This window comes from Scylla paramamosain, chromosome 18, assembly GCF_035594125.1.
Source record: "Scylla paramamosain isolate STU-SP2022 chromosome 18, ASM3559412v1, whole genome shotgun sequence".
NCBI classification, from domain to species: domain Eukaryota; kingdom Metazoa; phylum Arthropoda; class Malacostraca; order Decapoda; family Portunidae; genus Scylla; species Scylla paramamosain.
Window position 1 is genome coordinate 14,945,633 of NC_087168.1, and position 24,932 is coordinate 14,970,564.

Consider the following 24,932-nt stretch of genomic DNA (forward strand, 5'->3'; position numbering starts at 1 on the left):
ATGCATATCCTTAAAGTGGTATATGTTATTCATACATGACGTTTTCATAGTTTCATCAGTGACTACTACAAGATGTGGCAATGTAAAGGTGTGTTTTAGGAAAATTACAGTCACTGTAGAAAAGCAGGGATGGATTTTGCCTCTCCAGATGCATCCCACCGATTGTCAGCCTTGTTTCCCCTTATCAAAAATATACTAATGATAAAATCTAAATTGTGAACAAAAAGTATTGCATGGAGGAACCAAGAAGTTGTCAAGACATACGTATGTATCCAGTAGTTGCATGTAATATTCGCGGCCAGATAGAGCTGGCAGGCCACTCACGCTGTTGCCATATCATGATCAGGTAATTTCCATTAATAAAGATATAGTTGGCAAAGTAAGAATTTTTAAGGGAAATTAATGTGTGTATTATCGATATCACCATATTCTTAAGCTAACATGACATCAACAAGTGAATGAGTCATTCAAGTTAAGCGATAAAAATGAGTTGACAATCGAGTAATTATCAAGTGCATCTCGACCTGTTCCATTCTGAGGCGTACACACGTCACCTCGCCACACCGTACTCCTTACTACCACATGAATTGTAACACTGAAGGATATCTTCCCTCCTTTACCTTTTTCCTTCTGTACATATCTCATGACTCATTACCCCTGCGAAGTTTTTTTCCCTCTCGGACATTTCTCCTTACACATATCTCATTCCGTCTCATTTATTTACCTATTAACCTATTAAGTCTTAAACTAAATGACTAATATTTCTTGGACAATTTTCCTCTCGGAGATTTATTTTCTGGAAATGTCCTTCTCCTGAACATTTTCTCTTCTTTTTTTGTCATCAGTATTTATCTTTTTTTTTCCTTCCTGTCTATTTTTCAAGCGTTAACTTAATCTAAGTTATTAAATTCCTAAACATCGTTATCCTGCTGGTCACACACACACACACACACACACACACACACACGCACACACTCTCTCTTTATCTAACCTAACTAGTCCTTCAATATGAACAACAATGGTTTCTATAATCATACTTGATTTAGTTTTTTATCACACAGTACTATAAAATATATCCGAGAAAAGATAAACATATTCAAAGAAGAAACTGTCTAAAAGGAGAGATGCTCGTGGGGAAAAATATCAGGGTTTAAAAAAAAAATCAAGGTTGAATTTGTCAAGTTAAGAAAATATTCAGTGCCTAGGGGATAGATGACTGTGCCTATGAGTATAATTTGTTTGATATACCTTGTTTTACCATATACGGAGCTCCTTATACGTTAAGCCATACTTATAATGGAACAGAGCTAGGCTAGGATGTGAGTGACCAGTCAGAAAAAAATAAAAGTAAATGTGTAGATGTGAGCTCCTAGTGGCTTTTTTCGTCGTCGTGGGGTTCTTTTTTTTTTTACCATGTATTCTGCATTTTCCCATATATTTTCTTGTTTACTTGTGGCGTGATTTCTTACTGTGGTCAGGGTTGGTATAACAAAACTAAATTAGAGCGTTATATGTTTACTGTAGTTGCTCCTGGAACATAAACACGGAGCTTGGAAAGAGCGATGGGGGACTAATGCTGATATAAAGAAAAATGTAACACAGATAATCCTTTCTTTGAGCATCATTTTCCTACATTCTATTGGATTTATATCATCATCATTTCTAGATCTCTAACTATCTCTACTCAAGTGCAATAAAATTATCCAGTTCAGGTTTAAAGTATGATTTTTTTTTTCTCTCTTTTTTTTTCTTAAGACCACCGAGAGCAATAGTCTTCAAAAACTTCTAGAACATAATATTATTTTTTCTATTTTTGTTTAGTATAATCATGTACAGCGACTTGGACGAAATAAGTGTCATTGGCCGGCATTCTTAAACATTTTGTGCTTTCATTAAAATTACTTTTCAAAACCCACATACATGAATAGTTGATTTCTCGCTATGTATTTTCCTCCTTGGTGATGCGGAATCACTATCAAACTCTCAGTAAAACCATGAAAACATCCTTGAGAATACCCAATAACTTTCACTAAAGGCTGTTAATAAGTAGTCAGAAAAGATAAGACGACGAAACCTTTTGATAATGCAGTCCATATTATTATTAGCGGTCGAAAGGTTAATATAGCTGCATGCATTTGACAAGTCTGAGGCAGTTAAGTGCGTCATACAGCAGACAGGCGCGGGTGGTGCGGGTGCTGGCAGGAGTGAGGCAATAGCAGCCCAGTCAGCCGGAAATGCGTCAGGACATAGAACCGGCTGCCGAGTGCCTATCTGATATCAACGATAACGATTTGTGTTGGGTGACCGTAGCCTCGTCCATCACTACTTAATGATCAAGATGGTATTACACTGCTTCCTCATTACCCCTTTCAAGTTTTTATACTCCTGAAAAAAATTATATATATATATATATATATATATATATATATATATATATATATATATATATATATATATATATATATATATATATATATATATATATATATATATATATATATATATATATATATATATATATATATATATATATATATATATATATATATATATATATATTATATATATATATATATATATATATTTTTTTAACTAGTTTTCCACTACTAATGCTATAGCAACGTAGTGTAAAGTACTATAGCTAAATCAAATAACCTGCATAGTTCGGACCTAAGGGTGTGATGCTGTTTTACATCCACTGTACACCATGTTCTTCATCCTATACGTTTTCCTTCCGGTGACAGGCTATGTTCTGCTCCTCGCCCGCGTATTCTTGATAATCCTCACGTCGCTGCATACTTTTCATCAGATATTACCTCGACACCCTTCATCAATCCTTAGTCTGGCTCTTTGGCCAAGCAATGATCTGTCTGGTAGCTGGTCCTCCTTGAAAACAGAGAGGTGAGAGAGGAAAATAAATAAATGAAATGTATAGGATAAAAGAGCTCAGTCACAAACCCCCATGACTTCAGCGAAACATTTTGAAAGAAGGTGGTGTAGTAAAGGGAATCTGGCACCTCGTGATTGGTAAGTCCTCCCTGAACACAACGATGGAGGTAATATGTAAAAATAAATAAAATAAATAAATGAATTATATATATATATATATATATATATATATATATATATATATATATATATATATATATATATATATATATATATATATATATATATATATATATATATATATATATGAGTTCGGTCACAAAGCCTAAGAATTAAGATAAAAATTTTGAAAGAAGACGCTACAGTAAAACCAATCGACCCCATTACAACACATCACAACAACATGACGGAGCCTAACGACACAGCAGCATCGAACAGTAGCGATGACGTGAGCGCTGACATGACAAAACGACACTGGTGCTGACGTCGACAGTGGATTAAAGGCAGCGTTGAGAGGCGCCAAAGGTAATGCCCATGTGACGGCCCGTCATTGACGCTACTGACGATGACGAGACTCCTGTTGCGATGGTGCTGACGGAGAAGTGATCGTCAATATTATTATTATTATTATTATTATTATTAGTAGTAGTAGTAGTAGTAGTAGTAGTAGTAGTAGTAGTAGTAGTAGTAGTAGTAGTAGTAATAGTGGTAGTAGTAGTAGTAGTAGTAGTAGTAGTAGTAGTAGTAGTAGTAGTAGTAGTAGTAGTAGTATTTGTTATTTATATATTCTATTATCAATTTATTCACTTCTGTGCTCGAGGGTAAGCCCAGCCACCACCTTATCTTTCCCCACATACAGGATGGGTTAGCACACAATGTATCCTCGGGGACAGGAAATACATCTCAGGGAAGGCCTGGCGTCTAGTACTGCCAGGAGCTGTTCCCTTTCAGCTCTGTATTCACTGTTTGGGGGTTCGGTGCAGTGGGTTAGCATGGCTGGCACAGCTTCAGAGCTATTTGCAACCTAGGCGAGTTACCCATCGCCCCTCCGCGGTGAGCGTGGGGAGTGACACTGGGCCAGCGTGTGGCAGATTAGATAGAACTTTTGTTGAATCTAGTTTCTCGACTCAGCAAAAAAGATCCCTATGTTTATTTTATTAACCGCTTACTGAGATTTTTATTTGTTTTTAATGAAAGGAGAATTTACATCAACATAAGGAAGACTCAGCAAAAAGATCCTTATGTTTATTTTATTATCAAGCGACTTAATGAACTTTTCATTGGCTTTTAAAGAAAGTAGTGTTTGCATCAAAATAAGAAAGTTTCACATACGTATACCCGTGGCTTTGCTGCTTCAGACACTGCTTGACTGTCGCTGGGCTGAGATGTGCGTGTGTCTATGAACCTGCCAACCTTACACAACAATGAGTCCTGTCATCCCGGCGTGCATCACTATTCACTGAAGAGATCCTAGATGTTGCCCTTCTCTCTCTCTCTCTCTCTCTCTCTCTCTCTCTCTCTCTCTCTCTCTCTCTCTCTCTCTCTCTCTCTCTCTCTCTCTCTAACATCATTACTGAATAAACGAAGAGCTGTAAAAATACACACTACTCAGTGAAGTAGGTCAGTCACTAAGAGATAATTCTGAGTTAAGGGAAAGGTGGAGTGGTGGCCTGTATCGTGATTAGAGTATGATAGTAGTAGTAGTAGTAGTAGTAGCAGTAGTAGTAGTAGTAGTAGTAGTAGTAGTAGTAGTAGTAGTAGTAGTAGTAGTAGTAGTAGTAGTAGCAGCAGCAGCAGCAGTAGTAGTAGTAGTAGTAGTAGTAGTAGTAGTAATAGTAGTAGCAGCAGCAGCAGCAGCAGCAGTAGTAGTAGTAGCAGTAGTAGTAATAGTAGTAGTAATAGTAGTAGTAGTAGTAGCAGTAATAGTAGTAGCAGTAGTAACAGCAACAACATTAATGATAATAATAATCCTGATAACAACAACACCAGACACACTCATCAGTAAATCACACAAATCAATCACAATAACCTAAGAGGTTCATCACACAGCATAACATAAAGACCCGTGCTGACACCAGAAGCTTACACCTCACACACAAGGGTAATACTATAATGAAGACCAAGGGAGAGGCGTGGGAGTAAGGCAATCATATCCTAAGGGGCGGCGATCACGTGGAGGGACATGAGGGAGGCATCTTCTTGCCCTCACAACTACTGACAACCATTCATGATCTAATCCGAGGTTTTAGGAGAGCTCGTATTAGGAAGAACTTGTGTATATTGTGGAGTCATTTGTCACGTCCACCATGGCAAGAAAAGGAAATTGACTAATGCAAAGTCCTCATTGTTAGTTTGGTGTGGGAAAGAGAAGGTCACGTTATCTTATCGTTATCAGCGTTCTTACAGTGCTGGCAGGGGCTCGAGACGAGGCAGGGCGGCAGTTGATACGAAAAGGCTGTGTGTGTGCATCACAGGTGGATAGAAGAGCTTTGGGATTACTAGCACCGCGTCAGTACGTCCTCTAAGTGACTGTTTCCTTATCCGCCGCCGCTGGTCTGTGCTGCGGAGAAGGAGCGGGTATGCGTGCCGCGTCTCACATGCGCCACGGTGCTTGAACACCCCACCCGGTCACTCACCTACCGAGCACCGCCACCCTCTGAGCTGCACACTTCAAAGGTAATCGTTATAGCTTCGCCGCGCGCGTGCAATGGTGCGGAGCCACAGCAAGGAGAACAGTGTCCGATAGCACAGGGGGGAAGCCATCGATCACTGTGTTGTCCCCAAACTGATACTGAGAGAGACACCCTAGACCGTATTCTTAAAGGTCTCGCCGCTTTATCTTTACTGTTTTCAAAAGAATCTACAAGTTAATGGAGTTTTTTTAGGATGTTTAATGATTCTAGTGATAGGCTGACAAGAATTCTGCATCATTAAAGAAGAAAACACTTATGAGAACCTGGTTTATCATCTCAGTGGATACGGAAAATCGTCCTTATGAGAGCCTGAAGCCTTTCCAACAAAATATGAACCTTAGTGTGCACAAGAGACTAACCTGGCGATGTGTGCAGGAGTGTATGCTGAGTCGCTGACCATTCCTTGCCTAACGGGTCACCAAACATGAACAAAGCCTCGAAAACTCAAATGCATACTAGTACTTTCACTGAGAGAGAGAGAGAGAGAGAGAGAGAGAGAGAGAGAGAGAGAGAGAGAGAGAGAGAGAGATTCATTACATGTACTCGTGCTTGCATTATGTAATTATGTAGTTACTGAGAGAGAGAGAGAGAGAGAGAGAGAGAGAGAGAGAGAGAGAGAGAGAGAGAGAGAGAGAGAGAGAGAGAGAGAGAGAGAGAGAGAGAGAGAGAGAGAGAGAATATACATCCTTTATTGTCTGTAAAACGTTATCAGTTATTATCGCTATCATATGTTGAGAATCTGGAGCGGAATTCTGAAACACTTTGTTCTTGCACCGACGTAAAGAAAGAATAGTACGTACGTCTGTCTGTCTCCCTCTAGCACACTCAAAACTGGATAGAAATGTATGGCTTTTCAACGTAAACCCTCTTTGGGATACAAGGAATTTCATAGACTACTTTAAGTTAAAAAGAAATCCAATTCTATCAAAAGGTGCCAACCAAATGCGACTGACCGCATTCTCAAAACGTTTCTTCTCCCTATCTCGATTACTTAAAATGGGCCTTAGAGAACTTATTGGGATTCTCAATTATTTTTCTTGATTTAGTGGTAGTTTTATAAAAATCATGATAAAAAAGATCATGAAAACACGGTCAATCATCCCTGTGGCCTTTGAATACAGTACTGATAGAGAACAAAACCTTCAATAATAATATAAATAACTTACTGGGGGTTTTAAGGTGTTTTCCTGATTTTAGTGATCATCTTACGAAAATTCTCCACGATAACAAAGAAAAACACGATGGGAACCCGACTGATCATCTCTGTGGCCTTTGAAAATAGTCCTGAAGAGAGAATGAAACGTTTAATAATACGAGCATAATTCACGAGGGAGACCGAAGAACTTTGGAGGAAGAGCGGGAACCCTCCACGGGGCCTTAACCTTCAACGGTCACGAAATTGCCCGCAGCTTCCCCCCGGGCATCGCAGCAAATCAAAGAACCGTTTTCTAGGCCCATAAAGATGTTAAGTCAGGCTCTAGTGCATGTTTGTTTGTTTTTTCTCTCATTAGTGAAGCATAAACCTTTTTGAACTACCGCTGGAATCATGAAAACACCACTGACACTTAACCGTACTTATCTTACCGGTGACTCTTACCCTGACGTTATAACAATCGCTGACTTCCACTCTTTCCTGTCTTGTGCAGCTTGTATGAACTGTACTACTGTCATTCTTCCACCCGTCAGCTTTACTTCTTTTTCTTCTCCTCGACCCGTGTACCGTTTCTATACGGGATCGCTGTTTCGGACGAGCCTTCTCCATGTGGTTCTGTAAATGCTTCTGCTTCATCTATCCCTTACACCTTCCTTCAACCGGTTAATTCATCTTTTCGGTCTTCCGCTCTTTCCTCTCCCGTGTACTGTACTTCATTACATCCTCCATATATTTGTTCCTTGTCCTTCCTCTTCCTCTCCTCCCCTCTGTCGTTCCCGCTAGAGCCAAATTTTCTATACCTTCTCATAACGTGACGGAAGAGCTTCCAGACTAAAGCCTACTCAGAGTTCTCTAGATGAGGTGCCGAGAGGGTTGACTATAAGGTGCCATATGATGTTCTTGCTAGACGAAACCTATGCACGAGTTTCCTGTTACGGGGATTTGATGAAGAGTGGGAACTGGTAGTGGAAATAGTGTAGTTCATGTGGTTGCATTTATGTTGCGCTGTTACGAGGAAGAAAAGAAAAAGAAATGAGACTATGAAGATTCTGTTAGTTTTAGTTTGCTATTATCATTATTATTATTATTATTATTATTATTATTATTATTATTATTATTATTATTATTATTATTATTATTATTAGTTGTAGTAGTAGTAGTAGTAGCAGTACTGGTGGTGGTATCCTTATCATCTTCATCATCATCATCATTAATGTTTGGGATAACATGGAGAGATGAAAAAAGAAGGGAACATTATTGATTAATGAAGTGACTGAGAACATCTTGACATTAATTAGAAAAAAAATAAAAAATAAAAAAGGGAGGGACACTTGATGCGCCGAATAGATAAATAGATAATTAGAGCAAGAGAATAACAGCCTGCAAATGGTATAAGGAGGCAGGAAGGGCAGATAACTAGATGAAGAAGAGATGAGATAAGAAGTTTTGGTCTGTTGGCATAAAATAGACCAGCGGGCAGAGATAAGTGAACTATGTGTGTGTGTGTGTGTGTGTGTGTGTGTGTGTGTGTGTGTGTGTGTGTGTGTGTGTGTGAAGGCAATGTATATGAATTATGCATAATATGGACGGACACATTTTAACTACCAGACAAATTTTTCCTCTAACCATTTACAACTGTTTTGATTATAATATTTATCTAAAGCATTTAATAAGATAATTTTGTAGCCTATAAAATATTTAATCAACCTATTCTTTAATATTTTTTTGATATATTTATCCATACAAAGTTTATTTTATATAAATTTTATCCATTTTATTTTTTATATTTATTTTTACACAAACAACTATTACAACTTTATTTTTTCATGTAATGCAATCTCTTAAACAATATTATAGCCTATAAAATACAAAATTAATTTCCTGTTCTTTCTTTTGAGTGTGTGCGTTCATACGAAGTTTATTTATTTATCAATTTTACTTTATTCCTTTTTATTTTTTGTACAGTTCTTTGATTGTAAACAAACAATGACCACGTCAGTCAAAGAGTCAATGGTATCGCCACTTACCTAACCCTTTTCAAACCTGCAGCAATTAAGGGGAGTGGCACACGTGGCGCCACTAATCACTGCTTGCCTGCCGCTCACCGCACACCGCACACCGCCTCAGTGATGGAATTCAAGGTAGGAAGCATAAAACCTAGTTTCAGAATTTTATTTTTACTACTTGCTAGCTAGGTTTAGTGGAGATTATTAGGGTGTTTAAGAATGCTTATATGATTGTAGTGATAGTTTAAGAAGTGTTCCGCATAATCAGTGGAAAAGTAAACACCCATAAGAACGTAACCAATCATGACTGTGACCTTGAAAAATAGTCTTAGTCTCTTACTTTGACGACTTTTCACTTGTGTCTAGTGAAGGTTATTATTTTTTATATTATTCATATCATCCAGCATTCATATTATTATTCATAGGATTTCCAAGGGTGTTTGTATGATTATAGTGATAATTTAACAAGTGTTCCGTATGGTCAGTGGAAAAAAAATAATTACACACACACACACACACACACACACACACACACGCTCACATGAAAACCTAGCTAATCATTATTACTATAATCTTTAGTCTCTTATTGGGATTTTCAAGGATGCCTATGTAATTTAGGTGATAGTTTAGTAGTTTAACAAGTGTTTTACGTGATCAGTGGGAAAAAACTCAAATCAGTGGAAAAAAAAGAACATCTATGAAAACCTAACTAATCAGCACTGTGACCTTGAAAAATAGTGTTAGTTTCGTTTCAAGGTTTTCAAGGGTGCTTATGTAATCCTAGTGGTAGTTTGATAGTTTAACAAGTGATTCACGTGTTCAGAGGGAAAACTCAAATTTCTTAACTCCATCTTTCCTCAATTCAAATTTCTTTCCTAGTAATTTCTTTCTCAAGTTAAATCTCCTTCCTCATAACTTAAATATTTTTTTCCCTTGATTCCAGTCTCCTTCCTCTTATCTTAAATCTCCTCTCTCTTAACTCCAAATTTCCTTTTAACTGTTCTTTCCGCTTGACTCATATCTTCTCCCTCTAGACTCAAACTTCATTCCTCTTAACTCCAGCCTCCATCCTCTTCCACTGGCATTCAGGGTAACGTCCCGGTGCATCGTATCATCTAACAAGGGAAGTACAAGGGTGGCCCAAGTCTCATGTTGACTCCCTACCAGGATGGCGCTCCGGAGGGTGAGGTCCCGCCAAACCACTGCCCCGTGTGCCTGGAGGCCTGGGACACACAGGACCGTCTACCAAAGTTTCTCACCTGCCACCATAGCGTGTGTATCACCTGCGCGGGGCGTCTGCAGCGGCCTGTCCCCCAAGCACCCTCCGGTAGACGGGCCGCGCAGTCTCCGTCAACTCCCACCTCCCCTCTGGCGCGTCTCATCGCCAACAGAATCTCCACTGTCAGCGTCCCGGAGTCCAAGTGCGAGGAAACGTTCCATGTAAGGTGTCCGCTGTGCCGCACCTCCACTCCTGTGGAGGATCCCGCCGCCCTGCAGACTAACTTTTACTTGTGGGGACTCCTGCGTGCCCCGTCCCTGCCCAGGTAAGTGCCTCACACATCCCTATAGCCAGCACTGCTCACTGCGATGGAGCTTTTGATCACATGTGTTTTTCCGAGCACCAAGTAAAATGTTCCTAGTCACACATGTCCGTACTGGTGGCGACAGGCTGGTGCTGTGGTGTGAGACCTGCAACAGGGTGGCCTCGCCCGACTGCACTGACCACAACCTTCGCCCTTACCCCGAAAAGCTGCGGCTGCTACAGGTATTGTGTTACTCCTTGCGTAGATCTGTTTGCATGTCTGTTGATTTGAATGCATAAAACTGTACTCAAGGCACTACATTTCATGGTAACTAGAAAACCAAAATATGTTGAAAAGTTCGTAATTTTCTCTTTTTTTCCGTCATTACTCTTAAGATGGACTGGTATAATTCCCATATTCTGGCGTTCTCAGGAAGAGCTTGTGGAGAGGGCAGCCGAGGCGAAGAGGTGGACACAGAGCCGAGCAGGAGAGTACAGGCGGCAGGTTGAGGTGTACCGCTGGCTGTGCGGGCTGCTGCGCCACGCCCACGGCCGCGTGCTGGACTCCCTCAACCACGCCCAGCGCACCCACCGCCGCCTCCACCACCACAACCAGGATCTGCAAGCTATGGTAGGACCGGTGTGTGTGTGTGTGTGTGTGTGTGTGTGTGTGTGTGTGTGTGTGTGTGTGTGTGTGAGAGAGAGAGAGAGAGAGAGAGAGAGAGAGAGAGAGAGAGAGAGAGAGAGAGAAAGAGAGAGAGAGAGAGTTTATAGAGGAAAGTTAATGTTATAGCAGGGAGCCGTTTGAGCCTAAGCGTTATAAGTGTTGGTTTCTTCAGGTAAAGCGTGGCGAGGCGTTGCAGAAGTCCCAGGATGCAGAGGAGCAGGTGGTGGAGCAGCTGGTGCGGGCGGTGGAGGAGGTGGACGAGCGGCACTGCACCGTGGTGGGCGAGGCGGACTTCGTGGAGCTGCTGCAGAAGTTCCCTGTCATGTCCACGCACAAAGGCCCCCGCGGTTATGGCCACGCCCGCGTCGTGCTGGAGGCTAACGACTCGGTGATGCTGTCGTTCTGTGGGGAGGAGGAGTGCCACAAAGACCTCGTGGACTCAAGGAGAGGCAGCGGAACAAAGGATCGTTCCAGCTCCCTCAGTGACGGTACGCGCAGGAGGCCTTCATCGCGCCAGATGGTTCGGTCCCGCTCCCTGCTGCACACCAAGGGAAGGTCAGACCACCTGGACCCCGGGGATGCAAGTGATCACATAGCGTCGCGCACCAGCACGCCCACCAGTCGACGGTCCGCTTTGGGGGTGTTCGATAACATTGACGTGTATGAGGAGGAGGCGTCCCTCTCACTCCCCAGCGCCGCGGTCTCCACGCCACAGCCCCCGCGTAACAAAAAGCCCCTTGTGAGTAAAGAGTCAGGTCCTCCTCCGTCAGATTTACCTTCGGGTTCTTACGAAGACAATGCTGGATGTAGACGAGGAGTTTCAGACGAAGAGTACATTCGACCTCAAAGACCAAGGGCCCAGCGAGGACGAGGGCCGCGTCGCCGCCGACCAGACAGAGAGAGCCGTCCCGCTGGGCACCGTCGGGGAGTACAAAGCCTGTGTTCCCTGATGTGAGGCCCGGAACTTGCCGTGTGCATCTATAATAGTACTGAAGAGAGAGAGAGAGAGAGAGAGAGAGAGAGAGAGAGAGAGAGAGAGAGAGAGAGAGAGAGAGAGAGAGAGTATATTAACTCATGGGGTTGAGGTTCATAAATGGCAGCAGTTTGTCATAATTATAGTTGTTTCCCAGCGCGTATCTTCTCGATTCATCATTCCTGAGTGAAGTCTCGCCGATAAGAGACAACGTGTTATCAGATAAGCAAGCAGGGATTATCATGAAAACACTAGTAACATATAAAATAAGAACAATAACACTTGAGTAATTTATAAAAAAAAAGTGATAATGGTGCATATGAAAGAGAAAATAAGGCTGCGTAAAGTTATATTAAGACTGGAAAGAAAGTGAACAAGTCTTTACATCGAGGAAGATGATTCTGTAACATCAATAGCAAACCACAGTGCTTCACGCCACTGAGAAAAAATATTATAGTTCTATTAAAGATTTGTTACATATGTCTCACTCCGGCCGGAGAAACTTTTTTTTCATTGACGGCTTCCTACCTCTAAATAATAATAATGATAATAATAATAATAATAATAATAATAATAATAATAATAATAATAATAATAATAATAATAATAATAATAATGATAATTATTATTATCATTATTATTATTATCATTATTATTATTATTATTATTATTATTATTATTATTATTATTGTTATTATAATTACAATAGGTATGACGTATGTAGCCATGAAATATATCATGTTCTCATATTATAATAAACACACTACATTATAATATAATCCATACATCATTCGCCATTACTATTGTAGTTTTTTTTTACTTAACCTAAACTTACTGAATCACATAGAACCTCTTCACTCATTCTGGATGAAAATAATGATGATAATAATTGTAATAGTAATAATGTATATAACAATCAAATATAGTACAATGTTACCTGGCAATAGTATAAGTTTCATCTAAGAGAGAGAGAGAGAGAGAGAGAGAGATATTCAGTAACAATACCTCAGCTCTTATCTCGGGGCTCCATACAACTCAAGAGTAGTGTTTCAGTGAGTGTTTACAATGAGTTCAGAACTTTATCACAACATCTATACGTACTGTACATATACATATACTCGTACGTGCGCTTCACCTCCGTCACTTCTTTTTTTTTTTTTTTTTACCACAGATTCGAATTCCCTGCTGGTGAAATATTATCCTGAATATTTAATGTGTTACGCGTTGTTACATTATAAATAAAGGATGATTTGTGACAAAAAATATATGCTTCATTCTACATTAGTATTATATTTTGTATGCGAATTTGTAGATATATCATGAATAAAATATACGAAAATGTTGTTGATGCTGTTGTTGTTGTTGTTGTTGTTGTTGTTGTTGTTGTTATTTTTATTATTATTAGCATCAGCAGCACGAGCAACAGCGGCAACAGCAATAGCAATAGTAGCAGTTTAAACCAAACAAGCCTCCATCACATAACAAACTTCATTCCCTCCCTCTCCCCTCCCCTGCACAAAGCAAACACGGGCCACCACCATCACCACACAACCACACACACTCACACACATACACAGACACAAACACAAAGGCATGACTAACGGCAGCTGAGGTCAAGAGAGGTCACACACACACTCCCGCTACAGACCTGACTAATCAGATAACAGGGATCACAACCCGCGTCGCTCTTCCTTTAAGATAACAATGCACCACATCGCCGCCAGAGTAGTGGTGGTAATGATAATAATGATACTATTTATTTATTTATTTATAATTATTAAATATTCTTGAAGTAAAATACTACGCCAGAATGTTACAAATTTATAAAACTCATTTACTTTTTTTTATTTTCTTTCTGCAAGTGAACGTCAGAAAGATTTATTATTGACACCTATTTAAATCAAGTAAGTCTAACTAAGAATATGTTTACCTAGATTAGAGCGACTGTCTTAAACCCTAGTGTTAAGTTTGCTTTAACTTAACTGACCTCTCTCTCTCTCTCTCTCTCTCTCTCTCTCTCTCTCTCTCTCTCTCTCTCTCTCTCTCTCTCTCTCTGACTGAGAAAAATGATAAGATGAAATTATTTTTAACTCTTATGTCAATCTGCACTGATCTTTAGTATATTCCCATTCATCATCATCATCATTATTATTATTATTATTATTATTATTATTATTAGTAGTAGTAGTAGTAGTAGTAGTAGTAGTAGTAGTAGTAGTAGTAGTAGTAGTAGTAGTAGTAGTAATTGTTGTTGTTGTTGTTGTTTTTAATGTTGTTGTTGTTGTTGTTGTTGTTGTTGTTGTTTTTGATGTTGGTGTTGTTGTTGTTGTTGTTGTTGTTGTTGCTGTTGTTGTTGTTGTTGATGATGTTACTGCTGCTGCTGCTGTTGTTGTTGTTGTTGTTATTGTTGTTGTTGGTGGTGGTGGTGGTGTAGTTATTGTTGTTGGAGCTGTAGCTGTTGTTGTTGTTGTTGTAGCTGTTGTTGTTATTATTGCTATTGCTGTTGTCATTGCTGTTATTGCACTTGACTATCAACGGATGGCACGGTGGCTGTCGGAATACTCACTGTTGACGTCCGTTAGTGGTCGGGAAATCCTTCAAGACGAGGCGGAGCTTGGGCGGCGACTGCATGCGGGTGGTAGTGGTGGTGGTGGTGGCGGGATGGAGGAGGCTTGGCGGCGCTGGTCTGGTGCTGCGTGTTGGGTGCCGAGTGCTTAGTATAATGCCCGTGTTCTTAATTAAACGTTTTGAGCTTTCATGAGGAACATTTTTTGAAGATTACAGGGAAGATTAGATAGTTTTCATTAGTATTTTCTTGTTGATGGTGCAGAATCATTGTTAAACTATCATAAGAAGCATTAAAAACATTGAAAACTCCATTGACTTTCACTACAGCCCGTTAAAAATATTTGAGACAAGGCACCAAAATGTTCACGAATATCATCCTAAGTAGTGGTAGTTACAGTAACCTGCTGATTAATGGATTGATAGGAAATTTGAGCTGCGTTGACCAGTATTCGAATGAAACGGTGAAAGGGAACAGGAAGGGAAGATGGTGATAAAGGTTGCTGTACTAGTTAAAGTTTGTCCGGTAGGCGGAAGGACACAAGTATCGGATTAAGCTACACAAGTATCTCATTAAGCTACACCGTCTTTCTCTTATTATATGTACTGCAATTAATTTTATCTGGTACTACAGTGTAATTAAGTCAAAACAATCCATGAGTTAGGCCTAAATATCAGTTGGTATTTAAATATCACTTCCATGGTTTTTATGAGGTCGTTGGTTTAAGTAGTGTTAGTAACGCATAATGGCCAGAGTGCATTGCCTCCTAGCCGGCCACTCCCCTCCCTCCGTGGTGGCCCAGGGCACTGCTAGAGGTTGACCTTGGGACGGTGGGCGTTCAGGTATAGGCAGCCCCACCCTCCAGATCCCTCCCACACACACACACACACACACACATACACTCCTCAACTCTCTCCCACCCTCCCGACCCTCTCCTCGCTCCCACCTGCCACTCCATACAGCCACGCGACTCCACAGATGAAAATAGCATGGAATTTACTCGTATTCATAAATGTTTCGTGTTTTCATCGGGACCACTTTTCAAAGGTTTATATAAGTGATGAGTGTTGTTCTCATGGGTGTTCATTTCAGTGGTGATGCAGAGTTCTTGATCAATTATTACTTGAGTCGTGAAAACACCTTTTAAGAATCTTAGTAACTTCCACTAGAGCATGTTAGAAGTAGTCGAGGTGAAATGTTTAGGATTTGTTGTAATGTTCAGGGAGAGTGGTAAAGAAATAAAATCAGATAATAAATAAATAAATAAGTAAATAGGTAAATAATAGAAAAAAAATTGAAAAAGTTAAATAAAAAAATCAATATTCCTGTTCTTTTATCGCCTGACATCAACTTTCCTTCCTGTCCACTCTTCAAATGCTGAGGTCAGAGCGATATCCGTTGTTTTGTTTGTGTAATCATGCATTATTTTAGTCAGGAAAAGCTATAAACAAATAGATAAATGAAAATAAATGATAAAATATATAAAATTAAATAAATATGTAAAACAAATAAATACCACTACTTACTGAACGATTTTAACGACTCATCACTCTTGCTGTCAATGGTCTTTTAAAATGATGCCGTAAATTTTGAGGCAGACTATTCTATTAAGTGAGATGGGAATGTGAGGGGAGGCCACAGCAATCAAGGGTTCATCCTGCTCTGTCTCCTCTTCGCCGACGCTTAAACACTTTCACTGCAATACGAAACAATTAACATAACCAGAAGTAATGTATGCAGTCCTTATAAGAATCTACAAGAAAGAAGGGAATTAACAAGAATAGATTTTGCAATTTTTTACCCAGTTTAAAGATTGAAAGTGGTTATATATAAGGTAAATATGTCTCAAAGTGATTAGTAATTAACGAAAGGTGTACCATACAACAGTCAAAGGGTTAACGAGCCAGAAAATACTGCTTGCTTTCGTTACATAACACTAGATTCGTCTCTCTTCACATAATTTACATCTAACATGTCTTAACACTTCAACAGCACCTTTCCGATTCGTATTTCTTCACGCAATCAACATTCAATAACAAAACACATCCTTCACATACCCATTGCACCTTTCATTGTGTCAGTTCAGACTTAAAAGTGATAACCACCACAATTCAAAACCACAAGCACAATTTTACTTACTTATTACCATTTCAACTTATACTAGCCGATGTCATTTATCAGGGAAAGAATACAACTCCATAAATAATGATATAATTTACTGATATGATAAAAAAAAATGTGTACTGGCGCGAGGAAAGTAGTGAGCACATATCCCCATACAGCCCCGCGTGGTGAAACTCTTTATTCGCTCATTACAACTATTTTCAAAGGCCGCAGATGATTACCCGGGTTTTCATGAGTGTTTCTCCCTGTCATGATACAGAATTCCTGTCAAATTATCACTAGAATCATGAAAACACCCTTGCAAACATAACTTCCAAAAGAGCCTGTTAAAAGTAGTCGAAATGTTGAATAAGTGAACTAATATTAATCTTGTTACATGCTTCAGGGGAATAAAATCATATTAAAAACAGGACTGGGTGAGGTAGGGGGGTATGTCTCCGTTGGGATGAGGCAAGGAATATAATCTTATCTGTAGCTTCCTTGGATAGAAGAGAGAACTGGAAGAACTGGAGGAATTGGAGCTAGGAACTGGAGGAAATGAAGGAACTGGAGGAGGAAGATTATTTTGATGTGTTTTGTTCCAGCCACGTGCCGACCCTCTGGTCAAGGTTCTGCACGGATGTCTTGACATTGTCGTACATGTCACTGAATGTCTGGTCCTTCACGACATTGGCCTTCTCCTGCAAAAAAAGATGAAAGGTCAGGACTTGTAATTTAAAACGCTGTCTACTCTCATAAGGACTGTTTCCAAAAGTCACGAATATGATTGGTTAGGTTTTTAGTTGGCTCTTTGCTAAACAACTGAAACATTTAGTAACTCTCTACTAAAGCTGTTATCTTGATACCAATCTGTCATATTTTCCTTGAACTTATTTATTGTTTGCACACTTGCACTGGTAATGCATTCACTGATCTATTGTTTTATTTGGAAAAAAATTATACTTTTTGCATATCATGAGTGTGTGTGTGTGTGTGTGTGTGTGTGTGTGTATTTACCTTGATCCAGTCCCTGACGGGGTTGAGAGCGCCTCGCAGTGCCTGGATCGCCTCGTTCTCGCTGGCCCAGTCACGCACATTGTCAACCTGCAACAGGAATCACAAGTTACCCTCTCCTCCTCCTTGCCGCCACACCCACTGGGCCATCTGCCTGGTGTTGCCATAATGGCTCGTATTCTTAAACGTAATATTATGTCAACAGAACTGTTTTCAAAGCCTACAGTGATGATAAATCAGGTTCTCATAAGTGTTTATCCTATTGTTAGCGTAGAATCCTTGTTAAACTTATAAAAAATCATGAAAACACTATTCGAGAACCCGAACAACTTGCACTACAGTCTGTTAATTAATCTTATATATATATATATATATATATATATATATATATATATATATATATATATATATATATATATATATATATATATATATATATATATATATATATATATATATATATATATATATATATATATATATATGTAAGAAGGATTCTGGCCAAGGACAACACAAACTAAAAAAAAAAAGAAATAATAATAATAAAAACAGTGAAGGTGCCAGTCCCCTAAGAAGACAGTTCGGAAGGCAAGTCTAAAATAACTACCAGAAGTACTGTGTTGAAAGTTGTCAAGATAAGACCCCGCTGTGTTTAAAAATACAAACCAAAGGCAAACTTTGAGAGACTCTAGACGATTTAACTCAACAAAAATAAAACTACAGACGCTAAACTGAACTGCTCTTAGATTATCAGTAGATGAAAGGATATAAGATTAGGAAAATAAATAAAATAAATAAAAAGTCAATAAATAACCTACTCTCAACACAGTACTAGAAACGTGTAAAAAAAAAAAAAAAAAAAAAAAAAACAGTTACACGACGCATCACCATAACTGTGCAAGCTTTACTGGTCTTCAGCTTACCGAGCCTCTGACGTCATCGGCAATGTCAGATGGAGTCTTGGAGGGAATGCTGCTGAAGTAGTTCGTAACTGGACTGAAGAACTGCCTGAGGGCGTGGAGTGTCTTGGAGCCACTGTGCAGAGGATATAACGCAGCATGAGAACTGTATTTAAACCGTTTATCTTCTAATGACACAATGACACGTGCTTGATGAATTACTGCACTTAACTTTTTACTACTTTTGCTGTACGGAAATAAAACTGCAGGTAGTAAATAATCCGAATTATCCCATCATCCCTTTTACTGTCAGTGGTGCCTCGGGAAAGTATGCTCTAAATTTACTATAGATAACTTTATCAAAATAAAGGGAAAGCCACAGCACTGCGACAGTCTCTATCCATCTCTCCACCTCGTGCCCATACTCACGTGCTGGTCTCCTCATCCGGCAGAGGTCCGGCGTGCACCAAGGCGACAGTCAGCACCAGCACGGCGATTCCGAAGATCCAGGACGCACGCATCTTGATCTTGCTCTTTTGGTCTGTAAAAACATCAAAAGGTACTGATTACGAACAGGAGTTACAGAAAAGGGATGATCTTCAATGCGTGTTTATGTATAGTGATGTTTTAAAAGTCTCTCTATTTTGGGAAAGAGGGGACGTAAAGGAAACAAAATTAGAAATGTGTGAAAAGAAAGAAAGAAAGAAAGAAAGAAAGAAAGAAAGAAAGAAAGAAAGAAGAAGAAAAAAGAAGTACTTATTTAATATATTTATTTTTAAGTAAATGCATTTTAAATTCATCATCATTATTCATCATTACTACTACTACTACTACTACTACTACTACCACTGCCACTGCTGCTGTTATCGTTATTATTACTACTAATAAAATTACTTGGATTTTCACATGTGTTAATTCAACCCCATAATGCCAATGTAAGATGCGAATAAAGAGATGAGTACCTGTTACCGTTACAGTGGGTATGGAGACGCGGGTACAGGAACTACCTCGTTAACTCGATGCATCACGCACAGCCCAGCCTTACTTAGCCCAGCCACCACACACCCACACACAGTCTTCCGCATCCTCCTCCTCTTTCTCTTTCACCAATACCATTTCCTCTACACTTTCACTGCTAGACTTTATTTTTTTTCTATCTACATCTGCCGCTAGACATATTTTCTAGCCTCTCGACATATTTCAGCTTCTAGGAAAATAAATCATGAAGTTTATTCACGGAAAGAGCAAATTTATGAGAGAGAAAGCAGAGAGAGAGAGAGAGAGAGAGAGAGAGAGAGAGAGAGAGAGAGAGAGAGAGAGAGAGAGAGAGAGAGATCTACTGCAGAAGAAAGATCTCTCCTAATCTTGACATTTTCTCCTGCTTGGAAAACAGACCTGGTGATTTATGAATGAAAAAAAATAAATAAAATGAGAGGCAAAGAGAGAAAGTAAATTTAGAGAGATCCACTGCAACATATGGACCTCTTATTTATACATTTTCATCTACGTGAGTCAAACAAACAAACAAACACATTTTATGTTTATTCATGTCAGAAAACTTGAGAGAGAGAGAGAGAGAGAGAGAGAGAGAGAGAGAGAGAGAGAGAGAGAGAGAGAGAGAGAGAGAGAGAGGGGAGGGAAAGTGTTGTGGGTGGGTGGCATACTTACTAGAGAAACTTCAAATAAGTACAAGCCAGAGAGAGAGAGAGAGAGAGAGAGAGAGAGAGAGAGAGAGAGAGAGAGAGAGAGAGAGAGAGAGAGAGAGAGAGAGAGAGAGAGAGAGAGAGAGAGAGAGAGAGAGAGAGAGAGAGAGAGAGAGAGAGAGAGAGAAGAGAGAGAGAGAGAGAGAGAGAGAGAGAGAGAGAGAGAGAGAGAGAGAGAGAGAGGAGAGAGAGAGAGAGAGAAGAGAGAGAGAGAGAGAGAGAGAGAGGAGAGAGAGAGAGAGAGAGAGAGAGAGAGAGAGAGAGAGAGAGAGAGAGAGAGAGAAATTATCTACTAACGTACATGATTATGTTATATTAGTATAAGCCTTTCTTCATATCAGCCAAGAGCATCACCCCCTCCTCCCTCCATTCACACACACACACACACACACACACACACACACACACACACACACCATCATCATTATCATCATTTTATCCTTAAGTTTCACCAAACACAAGATGTCACTGTCTGAAAATTCTAGTGTTTTTTTTTTTTATTTATTTTTTTACCACAACCGCAGATTGCTAAAAATTGGTTTTATTCCTCTTGTTTTTCTCAGTGGTGGTGGTGGTGGTGGTGGTGGTGGTGGTGGTGGTAGTGATAGTAGTAGTAGTAGTAGTAGTAGTAGTAGTAGTAGTAGTAGTAGTAGTAGTAGTAGTAGCAGAAGTAGCAGCAGCAGCAGCAGCAGCAGTAGTAGTAGTAGTAGTAGTAGTAGTAGTAGTAGTAGTACTAGTAGTAGTAGTAGTAGTAGTAGTAGCAGTAGTAATAACAGCAGTACATTATTTTCAGAGAGAGAGAGAGAGAGAGAGAGAGAGAGGGAGAGAGGGAGAGAAATACACTTGAGCTTTGTTTCACGGTCAAGAAGTCGTGAAGTAGAAAAATGCAGCTTGTGTGCCACTTTTCGTCTTCAAATTTAGTCTCGACAAACACGGGAACCAAATTCCATGAGTATCTTCCAGAAGGAGGACAGAGAAAAGCTGAAGTCTGAACAATAAATAGAATAACAAACACCACTTTGTGTCTACTTTCCCAAGTGTCCGTATTTAGAATCGTTCAGGTTTTTCAAAGGCTACAGAGGCGATTGGTGAGGTTGTCATGAGTGTTTTTCCCACTGATGTTGCAGAATCTTTGTCAAACTACCACAAGAATCATGAAAATATTCTTAAATATCTCAGTAACTTCCAATATGTAGGACCGATAAGAGAAGCAGAGTCATTAATAAACATCACTGTAATAGTGAAAACCTCAGTAACTTCCACTGGAGTCTATTAGAGATGCAGAATACTGGTTAAACTGTGACTAGAATCATGAAAACATCCTTGAAAACGACAGTGACCTACGCTAGAGCCTGTTTGGGATGCAGAATCCATATTAAACTACGACTAGAATAACAAAAACCAGCTTTGAAAATTCATTAAGTCTTTCACTGCAACGAACAACAAATCAAAACACCAAAGGCACAGTACATGATCTTTAGAAATTTCTACAGGGAAGAAAAAAATCAGAGGCGATGTCTCGGAATGCATCAGATGGCATTGAAAGGCTTAGAAGTTGTCGAGGTAAGACGCTAAAATGTTTGAGAAAGCGGTGTCGATCAGCCACGCAGCGGGAGAGCGAAAAGAGAGCACCTAACTGTACTTGGAGGCGCCAGGGTGAGACTGACCGGCGAGAGGGAGTTCAGGGAGGGCTTCCTTATACACCTAGCAGTTCGCGGCACCCCAGCGCCCCTCATGCGACCCCAAAAGGCAACCCGAAGCTTTACACTATAGGCGGGTGTTCGTGGCCAGGTTAGGTTTGGTGTGAGGTGAATGACGCAGTTACGTTAGGAAGGCCGTGAGTAAGTCCGGAGTTCAAGTATGTGATGTTCTTGTTGTTGTCATAAAGTATTCAGTGATTAGATACAGATAATCTCTTTCTCTCTCTCTCTCTCTCTCTCTCTCTCTCTCTCTCTCTCTCTCTCTCTCTCTCTCTCTCTCATAAACACAAAACTAAAGTGTTTTTCATTTTCTTTCACAAACATACCGTAACTTGTAAATAAAAGGCACACATGTATACACATTCTCTCTCTCTCTCTCTCTCTCTCTCTCTCTCTCTCTCTCTCTCTGCTCAGGAATAAAGAAATAAAAAAATATATTATTGGTTATCATTTCATGTTTAGCTTTGTGGGTGTAACCAAAGTAATTATTCATTGGCCTTGCATTCATCACGTGACCTAAGAATTTATATTTATGAACTGTGACGATTGACCAGATGATGGACTGATTCATTCGTTCATTTACTGACTGCTGAGGAGATATATATTACAATTTATCAGACTGTTTTTGGTGTTTAGATTACTTTATTTTAGTTTATTTTTAATCTTATTTTCATTTATTTTCTTTTTAATTCAGCTTAAGAAAATAGCAAGTTTTCTTTTTTTATTATTATTTTTTTTTTTCCGGTTCAGATTTACGGGTACACTGTTCTTTAAATACACACACACACACACACACACACACACACACACGCACACACACACTCACACACACACACACACGGGTAACTATCCAATAACTCATTCAAATCACTCACATGTTTCACCTAACTCCGCATGACACATGACCACGATAACTTAACACGACCCAATGCTAAACAAATGAACTAAACGCGCCAACAATACTCGCTCGTACTCACAGTGACTCAGGAGAAGAGAGAGGTAACAGCTAATGTACTTCTTAGCTGGTCCGGTACTTCACTTACAGCCAAGCCCGAGTCTTTATATACCGCGGACCACCTTATTCACCACGACCACCACCACCACTACCGCTGTGACTCATTTCAACGTTATATTTTGACGGGTACTAAATTTTGCTAAGTAGTCGGAGGCGAAACTAAGGCCATCACTGACATGATTTCTAACTAATGTATGTCAGATTGTGTGTTTTGTGTATATTGCATGATATTATTGCGACAGGTGAACCACGTCAGGTGAAATACAGCAAAATATTGAAATTTAAGAGTGAGAGGTGATGGAATGATGACGTTAGATGATCCCCGAGCGCTGATTGGACGGAGTTATGATGTCATTAGTGTTCTTGCTAGTGACTGGATGGAAGTCATGATGTAAAAAGAATTCTGGGCGCTCATTGGATAGTCAGCTCAGGCGGATGTGGCGGCTCGGGCACGCCCATTGTAGCCATGTGACTGGTGACTGGCAACACTTCCTAGAATACACTCCTCGTTTTACTCTATACAGTGACCTGTCATTCACTGGTTGCTTTCCATGGCTACATAGACAACAATGAATCACTCACGAAATATCTGTTGAATTTTCAGAATCACGTCCATCCATCACATCAGCTCCTCTTCCTCCACTCTTCCTGCTATCTACCTCTCGTCGCACGTGACATATGTTATTTTACTTATTTAATGCCCCTCATAGATGGGCTCGTGTTATAGTTAACCCATGTTTTTCCATTCTTTATTTATTTATCTATTTATTTATTTATTTTATTTCATTTTATTTATTCATTATTATTTTTAGGGACCAATATTAACCCTTCGACTGCTAAACATTTTTCCTGTAATGACATTGTTTATCTTTTCTACGCCGTTTATTTTTTCAACTCTTAAATCAAAGTCACGGCCTATATTTCTTCCCAAGCAAACAATATCTTATAGTGATCTGAATGTTAACAAAGGGTGACCATTGCAGTGAAAAAAAATAAATAAATAAAAATAAATAAATAAATGAATAAATAAATAAATATATATATATATATATATATATATATATATATATATATATATATATATATATATATATATATATATATATATATATATATATATATATATATATATAAACTCCCGCACCACTCGCAGACGCGCAGGACATCATCGTACCAACAAGCATTCATACTCTCTCCCACAAACAATAGTAACAGTACTTAACTCCTTTATCTTCCTTTCCGCTGAATTTCTAAACATATCGCCGTCTAACCTCTCTCAATTAGCAGGCTGTAGTGAAATTTTTTGGGGGGCTTTTCTGACGTATTTTCGTGATTAATAGTGATAATGTAGCAAGGATCACGCATTACGAATAGGAAACACACACACACACACACACACACACACACACACACACACACACATATATGAAAACTTCACTTATTATTTCAGTAACCTTTTAAAAATACACCAAATGAGAGAAATATAACGTTTAACAACACGAGCGGATGCACTGTACTTAATTCTTCTTTAATCCAATAGTGTAGAGCAGTGTACAGTTAAATCAAACAACACAGGTGGATGCAAAAGTTCCGCTGTTGTTTGTCATCCACCTGCATCCACTTGTACCCGTATCCTTGAACTGTAATATACAAGCTCACCTCCACAAAGATAAGGATTGCACAAGGTACATACAAAGAAGCCAGAGTCATAAGCTTTCTGTACAGTGCGACCTGAAATGTTTCAAGAGAGCATCATCTAGACACCTGAGCCACGTAGATTGGCCACCCTGTTCAGAACTCGTTTGATTTCTATTTATTTATTTATTTTATACATTTTATTTTATTTTATTTATATTCTTTTTTTTTTTGAAGAACAACGGTTAATTTTTTTTTCCTATTTCTTGTGTACGCATATTTGGTCAGCCTTGTTCGTATGCGAAAATTATTCATATATTAATAATGATTATAATAGTAAAAAGATAACAACAACAACAACAACAACAACAACAACAACAACAATAATAGTAAT

The 24,932-nt window shown here is 39.2% G+C and overlaps 1 protein-coding gene and 2 long non-coding RNA genes across 3 annotated transcripts; 1 reads left to right on the forward strand and 2 right to left on the reverse strand.

Moving 5' to 3' along the window:
• Positions 1-873: 873 nt before the first annotated feature.
• On the reverse strand, positions 874-5,425 carry LOC135109153 (uncharacterized). The gene is made up of 3 exons (XR_010272594.1): positions 5,294-5,425; positions 2,671-2,886; positions 874-2,385 (listed from the first exon to the last, which is right to left on the reverse strand). It is a non-coding gene; the product is annotated as an uncharacterized LOC135109153 (long non-coding RNA).
• On the forward strand, positions 5,319-10,048 carry LOC135109152 (uncharacterized). Its single transcript, XR_010272593.1, has 3 exons — positions 5,319-5,565; positions 8,785-8,876; positions 9,909-10,048. It is a non-coding gene; the product is annotated as an uncharacterized LOC135109152 (long non-coding RNA).
• A 6,620-nt stretch (positions 10,049-16,668) lies between these two features.
• LOC135109151 (uncharacterized) lies at positions 16,669-23,024 on the reverse strand. The gene is made up of 5 exons (XM_064020280.1): positions 22,866-23,024; positions 18,915-19,026; positions 18,510-18,621; positions 17,590-17,676; positions 16,669-17,273 (listed from the first exon to the last, which is right to left on the reverse strand). The coding sequence occupies exons 2-5, from the start codon at positions 19,004-19,006 to the stop codon at positions 17,154-17,156; spliced, it is 411 nt and encodes a 136-aa protein (XP_063876350.1). The 5' UTR covers positions 19,007-19,026; positions 22,866-23,024; the 3' UTR covers positions 16,669-17,153.
• Between the last annotated feature and the right edge of the window lie 1,908 nt (positions 23,025-24,932).

Coding starts and splice junctions, on each gene's coding strand:
- LOC135109151 (XM_064020280.1), bottom strand. CDS start 19,006: ATGCGTGCGTCCTGGATCTTCGGAATCGCCGTGCTGGTGCTGACTGTC. Junction 18,622..18,914: donor CCGGATGAGGAGACCAGCAC/GTGAGTATGGGC, acceptor TCCTCTGCACAG/TGGCTCCAAGACACTCCACG. Junction 17,677..18,509: donor CCGATGACGTCAGAGGCTCG/GTAAGCTGAAGA, acceptor TTCCTGTTGCAG/GTTGACAATGTGCGTGACTG.